At 35.7% G+C, this 10,000-nt stretch overlaps 1 protein-coding gene across 1 annotated transcript in view; it reads left to right on the top strand.

Annotated features, from left to right (window-relative positions):
• The window catches only part of LOC125033199 (SLIT-ROBO Rho GTPase-activating protein 1-like), a 46,556-nt gene that overhangs the window by 23,006 nt on the left and 13,550 nt on the right, over window positions 1-10,000 (top strand). The window contains 15 exon segments of the mRNA XM_047624576.1: window positions 1,545-1,710; window positions 1,843-2,064; window positions 2,602-2,730; window positions 2,934-3,155; window positions 3,336-3,638; window positions 3,772-3,890; window positions 4,018-4,187; window positions 4,403-4,584; window positions 4,586-4,616; window positions 4,733-4,838; window positions 5,479-5,575; window positions 5,817-6,012; window positions 8,196-8,240; window positions 8,579-8,759; window positions 8,959-9,148. Of these exon segments, the coding sequence (XP_047480532.1) occupies window positions 1,545-1,710; window positions 1,843-2,064; window positions 2,602-2,730; window positions 2,934-3,155; window positions 3,336-3,638; window positions 3,772-3,890; window positions 4,018-4,187; window positions 4,403-4,584; window positions 4,586-4,616; window positions 4,733-4,838; window positions 5,479-5,575; window positions 5,817-6,012; window positions 8,196-8,240; window positions 8,579-8,759; window positions 8,959-9,148 (2,359 nt within the window).

Genomic DNA, 10,000 nt, shown 5'->3' with positions numbered 1-10,000 from the left:
AGCAGCAGTCATCACCATCAGTCATCATCATCATCAGTCATCATCATCAGTCATCTTCATCAGTCAACATCATTAGTCATCATCATCAGTCAACATCATTAGTCATCATCATCAGTCATCATCAAGCATCATCATCAGTCATCATCATCAGTCATCATTATCAGTCATCATCATTAGTCATCATCATCATCAGTCAACAGTCATCATTGTCATCATCCTTAGTCATCATCAATCATCAGTCATTATCAGTCATCATCAATCATCAGTCATTATCAGTCATCATCAGTCATTATCAGTCATCATCAGTCATCATCATTATCAGTCATCATCATTATCAGTCTTCATCATCGTCATCATTAGTCATCATCAATCATCAGTCATTATCAGTCATCATCAATCATCAGTCATTATCAGTCATCATCAATCATCAGTCATTATCAGTCATCATCAGTCATCATCATTATCAGTCATCATCATTATCAGTCATCATCATTATCAGTCTTCATCATTGTCATCATTAGTCATCATCAATCATCAGTCATTATCAGTCATCATCAATCATCAGTCATTATCAGTCATCATCAATCATCAGTCATCATCAGTCATCAGTCATTATCAGTCATCATCAGTCATCATCATTATCAGTCTTCATCATCGTCATCATTAGTCATCATCATCAGTCATCATCATCAGCCATCATGTCATAATAGTAGGGATATATGATCCACCCTTGTCATTGCCGTTGGTCCTGAACACCCTGAAAAAAAGTTACATTCTTGAAGATAGATTTGCTGAGCTAAGTTTGCCTCATTGTGTCTGGATAAAAATGGCAAAGTGCATATGTATAGATGTTTTTCCTATGGCTATCTGGGGCCAGTCCTTGCATCACTCGTGCATTTACTTTAAAGAATGTTAAAAGAGAAGAAGAAACAAAGCCTTTCCATCTGTATCTGATACCAGGAGGAAGTCCATGGATTTTTTTATTTTTTAAATTTTTTTTCATAGAAGAAAGTCTGTTCAGATAAAACTGCTTTAGTCATGTTGTTTGGACTGCAAATAGGGCCTCATTTACAGTAAGAGAACTGTTGTATGTATATTCATTGGTTGATCATGAAGTGAACCCTTTCACAGTTGGTTCATGGGCATGCGTTCAATGTGCCTTTGTAAAGGCACGCAGTGTGAAAATAGATTTTGACATGTGATTTCAGCATACATTCCTAAGATTTTATGATAGAATATTTCTATATTAGTGATGTAGGAGTTAGTTTATAGGAATGTTAAATTCATTTATATATTTGCTTCAGGTTATTCTTTTCAAGATGGCACACAGAATTTGTTGTATTTATGAAATTTATTATCATACAAAATTTGCATTGTTTTTAGGTATCGCTGTGAATGTTTCACTTGATATTTACATTTGGTACTTTAACTCCAAGAATTAAGTAATGAAATATAGTGGTGCAGCATCTCTACAATGATTATATAGTCTCTTAGCAACTTTAGACATAAACAGTCATTTAGCAAGCACGTTCTTCTATTTTCAGGCGTGAACAGCTGCAGTTGTTCAGTGTGTACAGTTGTTGGAATTCTCTAGTAAACCAAACGAGAAAAGATGCGCGGGACCAGGCGGCCATGGCTGATGTCTACCTCAACAACATCATTCCACGATTTACACAAGTGCAGGACGACTTGCAGAGAATCTACAAAAGGGTATGTATTTAGTTATTGATATCTTATTTATTTATAAGAATAGATTATATATAAGTTACATTTACACCCTTCAAGACAGCCTTATTTTAAACCTCTTTTTTTTTTCTTATTTTCTTTTTTTCTTGCACACAGTGTCGAGAGATTGGTTACGAGAGCCATGAAGAGCTGCTTAAGGTACTGCATGAGTTGCACACCACCATGCGGACCTACCACACTTACCAGACGGAGTTCAAGAATGCTGAGACCAAGCTGAGGAACTTCGAAGCCCAGAGGACCAAGCTGGAACAGGCCATCCCTAAGGAAAAGCTGGAAAAGAGCAAGAAGTTCCGTATGATCGAGAAGGAGATTCAGAAGGTAAGATGTTGCTCTGTGTACATTTTTATTGAATGTTAGTTATATATGTATATATAGTTATGTATATAGTTATATACATGTGTGTATATATATATATATATATATATATATATATATATATATATATAAATATATATATATATATATATGATATATATATATATATATATATATATATATATATATATATATATATATATGATATATATATATATATATATATATATATATATATATATATATATATATATACATATATATTTATATATATATATATAATTTTTGTTTTTTTTAATTAAAATTTCTATGCCTTGCTGAACAGTTTTATGTATTGTTTTTGTCATAGTTCAAAATGCTTTGGTGATCATATTTCCCCCATTTTTTAGTTTCTTTGATTTGATTGATTCTTAGAATTGCCTTTTTTCTCCCCTAAAAACTGCTTTCATGCATTAGCAAATCCGTTAACCCTGTAGAAAAGTAGAATGCCCTTCCAATGTAAGAAGTAAAATCTTAATGTCTGTTTAATTGCCCTTTCAGAGAAGCAACAAATACATGGACGCTAAGCTGAAGGCACTGAAAGCCCGCAACGAGTACATCCTTTCTATGGACTCCGCTAATGCTGCCATCCATAAGTACTTTGTAGAGGACTTGTCAGATATTGTTGATGTGAGTGTTTAGAAATCTTTTTATTCCTTGATAGTTTTTTTAATGATGGTTCTTTACTGGGGTGATAATGCTGAATGATATGATTTATTTATTTGTTTCTTCAGTGATGGTTCTTTGCCAGCTTAATTAATTCTTTGTGTGGATGCTTATTAACTTTCTCATCCCTTCCAAGGCTTAGTTTTAACGCTATTTTTCTTTTCCAGTGTATGGACTTTGGATTTCACAGTAGCATAGCCCGTGCTCTCCTCACACATGTGTCCGGACAAGAATGTGTCAGGAGGAGCTTGCAGAGTGGTATTGACGAGTTGAACAAGACTATCAACAACCTTGATTCTCGCCTAGACAAGCAGAGATTCCTAGAACAGAACAATGCGGCCTTCATGCTCCCTAAGAAGTTCGAGTTCCAAGGCCATAAAGGAGATGAGGTGAGCGAGACAAATAGTTAAACCCTCATAGTCTTTTCTTCATCTATTCTGCTTCTTTCTTTTTGTTTAGATTTCCTGTAGTTGTAGGAGATTTTTTATAATGTATGGTAAATAGGGAAATGATCCTTACCTTTCCTCTCCCCAAATCGATGGCAGGCACTTACATGGTGCTCTTTCCAGACTCATGAGGATGCCACTGTGAAACAGGTGAACCAGGTGGTAGTTAATCGGCAAGTACAAGAGGAGATGGAAAAACGGTATGCGCACCTAGTCTCGAGACTGACGAGCCTCAAAACAGAATCGGAAGAAACATGGAAGACCATTGAAACTGCTGAAAAGACGCTGATGGAGATGATCAACCAAAGGGACTATGACTGTGCGCACTACTTCATTGACGAACCTCGTGCAGATAACAAGCAACCTGAGTCTATGCTGATTAAAATGAAAGCAGACAGACAAGAAACAGAAGATTTCTACTTAGGGGTAAGCAATATGATTTACACTGGACTTGTGTGTCCTATATGTATATATAGTAAGTTTAGATTATCACTATGTGGATTTAAAAGGGATGTATATTTATTACAAAAGGGATGTATGTTTATAATCTGATTTCCAGAAATTCCGTGAGTATGTCTTAGGAGGTAACCTGATAACCCGACTACAAGCACGTTATGAATTAATGCGCAAGGCTTTAGGAGACGAAACTCATACAACTTCTTCACCCACTCCAACAAGGTAAATAGGAACTAAAACTTTTATGATGTCAGCTAATCACACAGCTTATTTTCTTTGGATATGACATTGCTTGCAAGAAGTTCCTGAATTATTCAATTAAATGTAAATAGAGAATAAAATCAAAAAGCATTGTCAACAGGAACCTCGTGAACAAACCACGCCGAAGGCGAATTGGGCGCAACCCGCTGATGGGCCAACCCAAGCTGTTTGGTGGATCATTAGAGGAGTACCTGGAAGCAACAAGTCAGGATATTCCATTAATAATGAAGTCTTGTATCAGAGTCATCAATCTCTATGGTAAGTGTTCACAAGAGCAACTTATACAGCACTATGGATTGTTTATTTTTCTGATTGGAGGTCAGAGTTATTTTGTGATATCATTTAAAACTCGTGTCAAACATACTTCATTACAGTTTTATGGACCAGATTGATATTAATAAAAACAAATACAAGAAATATGTACCCAATTGCAGTATGTAACATACACTGATAATTATGCTCTTATATTGCAGGGTTGCACCACCAAGGAATCTTCCGAGTGTCAGGGTCGCAGCTGGAAATCAACAACTTCCGTGAGTCATTTGAGAGGATGGAAGACCCGCTGGCAGATGTTACCGATGCGTCTGACATCAACAGCGTTGCTGGTGTCCTCAAGTTGTACTTGCGGGAGCTCAGAGAACCACTCTTCCCCACCTGTCTTCTTTGACCAGTTCATGGAGATTGCTCGTGAGTAGTTAGGTTGCTATTAGCTTATTTATGTGGTATTGTTTTGTTTTGGTTGTCAATTCTGAAAAAGACCAGTATATATTGACTGCTTGATTATCCTCTGGCTTTGTTTACAGAGTTAGAGAAGAAGCATGACTTTGTTGTCAAGATGAGAGATGTTGTGACCAGTCTTCCTCGGCCAGTCTTCATTGTCATGCGCTACCTCTTTGCATTCCTTAATCAGTAAGTGGATGGACTTTGCACAGATGAAAAGAATAGCTGATGAAATAAGAGTTTTGGAAATGGCTTCATTTCATTAATTTTTAATTTTTATTGCAACCTTCAATTGATACATATATACATACAGTATGTATATATATATATATATATATATATATATATATATATATTCATATATATATTCATATATATATACATACACATACACATACACATACACATACACATACACATACACATACACATACACATACACATACATACACATACATACACATACATACACATACATACACATACATATACATACATACACATACATACACATACATACACATACATACACATACATATACATACATATACACACATACATATACACACATACACATACATACATACATACATACATACATACATACATACATACATACATACATACATACATACATACATACATACATACATACATACATACTTACATACATACACAGGTATATATATATAGATAGATAGATAGATATATGTACATACAGTAAATAAGTCAGCAATGTATTAATCTTGAAGCACTTTTCAAGAAGTTAGCTAAAAACATTAGTATGTCTAGCATTGTTCATATTTTGTTTTCCCATTTCCCTTTCAGCTTGTCAGAATTCAGTGATGAGAATATGATGGATCCCTATAACTTGGCTATATGTTTTGGACCCACGCTGGTGCCAATACCTGAAGACAAGGACCAGGTAAATAGATAGTTTAAAAATTGATTCATCTTAGAACTTGATTGCAGGTATAAATGTAGTCTTGACTGAGAGAGAATAATTGGCTCTCAATCATAAACTCTCTGTCTCTTAAAATTGACTGAATTGTGATTAATTTTTTAACCCTTTAAAAAACTTCTTTTTATATAGCAGGAAATGAGACTAATGAACTTCATCAAACTTCTGAAAGTTCAGGCATTAATCAACAATGTGGTCGTTCCAGGTGCAGTACCAAAACTTAGTCAACGAACTGATCAAGAACATCATCATCTTCAGTGAGGACATCTTCCCTGGTGATGGGGGCCACACGTACGAGAAGTTCATCTCGCGGGACTCAATAGACCTAGATGCTGACATGGGTGACGCGCCCTCAGAAGCTCACGATGACGTAGACTCAGAACAAGGACAGTCTGAAGATGGTAAGTGTTGCAGTAGGGAAACAGGTCAGTCTGTCTGTCTATCCAGTGTGATGAGGATGATGGACAGTGATCAACTTGAAGTCTTGTGACAAATGTTTTGATGTAGCTTTTTTGATTTCCCTCACTTTCTTTTTTTTTTTCTCTTTTTTTTGAGAAAGAGAGAGACTGACTGACAGAGAGAGAGAGAAACTGACAGACTGAGAGAGAGAAAAAGAGACTGACAGAGAGAGAGACTGAGACTGACAGAGAGAGAGAGAACTGAGAGATGACAGAGAGAGAGAGAAACTGAGACTGACAGAGAGAGAGAGACTGAGACTGACAGAGAGAGAGAGACTGAGACTGACAGAGAGAGAGAGACTGAGACTGACAGAGAGAGAGAGACTGAGACTGGCAGAGAGAGAGACTGAGACTGACAGAGAGAGAGAGAGACTGAGACTGACAGAGAGAGAGAGAGACTGAGACTGACAGAGAGAGAGAGAGAGAGAGAGAGAGAGAGAGAGAGAGAGAGATAGAGAGAGAGAGAGAGAGAGAGAGAGAGAGAGAGAGAGAGAGAGAGATAGAGATAGAGATAGAGATAGAGATAGAGATAGAGATAGAGATAGAGATAGAGATAGAGATAGAGATAGAGATAGAGAGAGAGAGAGAGAGAGAGAGAGAGAGAGAGAGAGAGAGAGAGAGAGATAGAGATAGAGATAGAGATAGAGATAGAGATAGAGATAGAGATAGAGATAGAGATAGAGATAGAGATAGAGATAGAGATAGAGAGATAGAGATAGAGATAGAGAGAGAGAGCTGAGACTGACTGACTGGCTGACTGAATGACTTGACTGACTGACGACTGACTGCTGACTGACTGACTGACTGACAGGACTGACTGACTGACTGACTGACTGACTGACCTGACTGAATGACTGACTGACTGGACTGACTGACTGATGCTGGACTGACTGACCTGAATGGACTGACTGACGATCTGAAGGAGAGAAAGAGAGACTTACTGACTGACTGACTGACTGACTGACTGACTGACTTACTGACTTTAACCTTTGTGTTTGGTGTCTTTTGAAGTTAGGTAGCTTGGCCATGGTTAGTCTCACTGCGCTTGCTCTTTCCTTTTTGTATGCGGTTTCTTTCCATGAGCTTTTTGGTTTATCAGTGTGCCATTTAAATTTTTTACACCAAAAGTTTTTAATTCCACTTAAAATAGCAAAGAAAATGTAAATTAAATCCTATCAGAATAATTGCAGAAGAGCTATTATTTTTTATGATTATTTATTTATCTTTTAAAGCATGCATTTCAAAGTCTTTTGTCTATAAATCAGTCTAAAATTGAAACCACATCTATTTAACTTAATTATTTGCATTTATAGTAAACCTGTAAGCACAACACCAGTTTTCAACAGAAGCACCAATTATCCTGTTAAAATTAAAGAAGCTTTTTCTAATGGTATTCCTTCAATACTGTATTGATAGTCATCTCTTTTTTAATATATCAGTTTGTCCAGGAGTCGAATTCAGAAAAAATAAGAACTACATTAATAGGATTGTATGATTATGCTACAGTGCTTTAGGGTTGTGTGTGTTTGATGTTCTTTTGGACATACACCATAATAATACATAGTAATAATAATAATAATAATTAAAGGACTTCTTTTTAACAAAAAAGTATATTTATAGTGTTTTAGTTCTGATTAATACTGTTATGCAGCTAATTACAGACAGATCAATCTAACAGTATCTTTATAATTATGTTTAGTAGTGTAGAATAATAATAATAATTAGTTATCAGTGATATAGTTTACCTGTTGGTGTAAAGATTTAAGCTTAGTGTTATGTCAAAATGAATGTCACCCTTTTGCAGCAGTATTTTTGTAGAATTGCAATCAAGATTTGTATTCTTGTATTGCATCTCTGATTCCCAATACTTTTGTTACCCTGAAATACCCAAATGATGCCCACACTTCAAGATTACTGTTGTGGCTTTTTGTTTTCTACCTTTTTTTTCTCTAAGTCACATTGCTTAAAAAAAGAATGCCACTGTTTTTTGAATGAGTAAATGCACCCTTTCTTTTAAATGTATTTTTTTATCATTATTAATTCATAACCACTGAAGCTCTCTCTTTTTAAAACACCTTGTGTTTGTTTGCATGTTCCTTTATTGTATCCATGATTTATCCTTACAGATTCTGTATTTAGAGACAAAGACATTCAACTTCAGATATTTGGAAGTAAGTTTTTTTGTGTGTGAATTTTTATTTAGACTATTATTACCCACACTGCCAGCATTGTAATATATAGATTTTGACATTTATTTTAGTGATATTCCTATATGGAATAGATAAATTGTTTGTCCTTCAGGTGCTAGTTTTAATTTCTGTAGGAAATTTATGATGATAAAACCAAAAAAAAAGAAAAAGAAAAAAAGAATAAAAGAAAAAGAAAGTCATTTAATTGAGATGAGTACAGTAAATGTATAGAATTTTTTTTTGAATTTTCAGCTTTTGTTTTTCACACAAACTCATAAGTAGTTTTGTAATTTTCTTTTCTTGTTCCCTTTCTCCTGCAGAGAGCGAGATTTTAGAAGCTATAGCACAATTTGACTTCATAGCGAGGTCGGAGCGTGAACTGAGCTTCTGCAAGGGAGATGTGTTGATGCTCCACTCGCAGGTCTCTGGTGACTGGTGGAAAGGGTCATTTCAGGGTAAACACGGCCTTATCCCAGACAAGTACATTCTGCTGAAGATAAGGTCTGTATAGGGAATGTCCTTCACTTTTCATTAGAGTTATAAAGCATTATTATTATTTTTTTTTGTCCGGGGAGAAGATTTGACATACTTAGATATTGGAGATATAATTATTTAGTTGTAGTTTAGTTTCCTGCCGCCTCTACTGCAAAGAAAGATTCAGCACATTGCAAAAACCTTTATTCTAAAATGAACCCTACAGAGATGAAGATAAAGATCGTCTGAGTGAGAGAAGTGCTGCGGAGATGCTGCGAAGACGTGTTTCCTCATCCTCAGAGTCCATTCTTTCCTCCTCGACTCAGCAATCCTCGGAAGGAGTGATTAAACCAAGTGCGCAAAACGGAGCAGCGCAAGCACCACTCTCTCCATCTCCTGCATCAGCACAGAGTCAAGTAAGTGTAACTGCAGACAGACATTCCCATGTTTCTTGCTTCAGATACACACTTAAAAATGATTATGGTGATGAGAGCAGAACATGGAACACTATACTCATTTTGTGCGTGTTGAAAGTGTACATTTTTTTTTTTTTTTTTTTTGCTGGACTTAATGCTGGAAAATTACTTCATATTGGCTTCTTTATATACAAGACAAAAGTACACTGCTTAAGCTTGGAAATTATTAAGATTTATAAGCATGCTTGCATTATCATAGATTTTACCCACTTATCAAAAAAAAAAAAAAAAAAATACACGCAAACGGAAGAAAAAATGTTAAAAGTATAGTAGAATGGCAAGAACACATTGTAGTATGGTGTTTGAATGTGTATTGAAGAGGTATAAGCTTAGGCAAGTTCTGGTTCTTCTAGACTTTGTACCTTGATGAGGATTTTCATACACCTACCAAGCTTCACTCCTTGAGGAATGTCTCCTGTTTCTGTCCCACTTTTATTTGGTGTGAAAACTCTCCTTCTAACGGTGATTTGGCTGTGGTACATGCTGCCTCTCCTCCTGACGTCTCTGTCTGGTTGTTGGGCTTTACTTCCTTTGATTCTGTGTTCACTCTGTTTTCTTGATTGTTTTTTTTGTTGTTTTCTCTGGAAGCTGAATCTCTTCCCTCCTGGTGTTTTTTCTATTTTCACTTGTGTTTCTGCTGTGGCCAAATTTACTCACTATGGCTCTTTTGTTGGGCCCATAAATTTTGTATTTAAAAAAAAAAAATGTCTTTCTAAATTCTACTGTTCTAAATCCCTCATCTGTAACACTAAGCTCATTCATGAAACTTCCTTTGCCTGTTTTGTTTGTTTG

This window comes from Penaeus chinensis, chromosome 16 (assembly GCF_019202785.1).
Source record: "Penaeus chinensis breed Huanghai No. 1 chromosome 16, ASM1920278v2, whole genome shotgun sequence".
NCBI lineage: Eukaryota > Metazoa > Arthropoda > Malacostraca > Decapoda > Penaeidae > Penaeus > Penaeus chinensis.
This window is presented reverse-complemented; position numbering and strand designations above follow the sequence as displayed.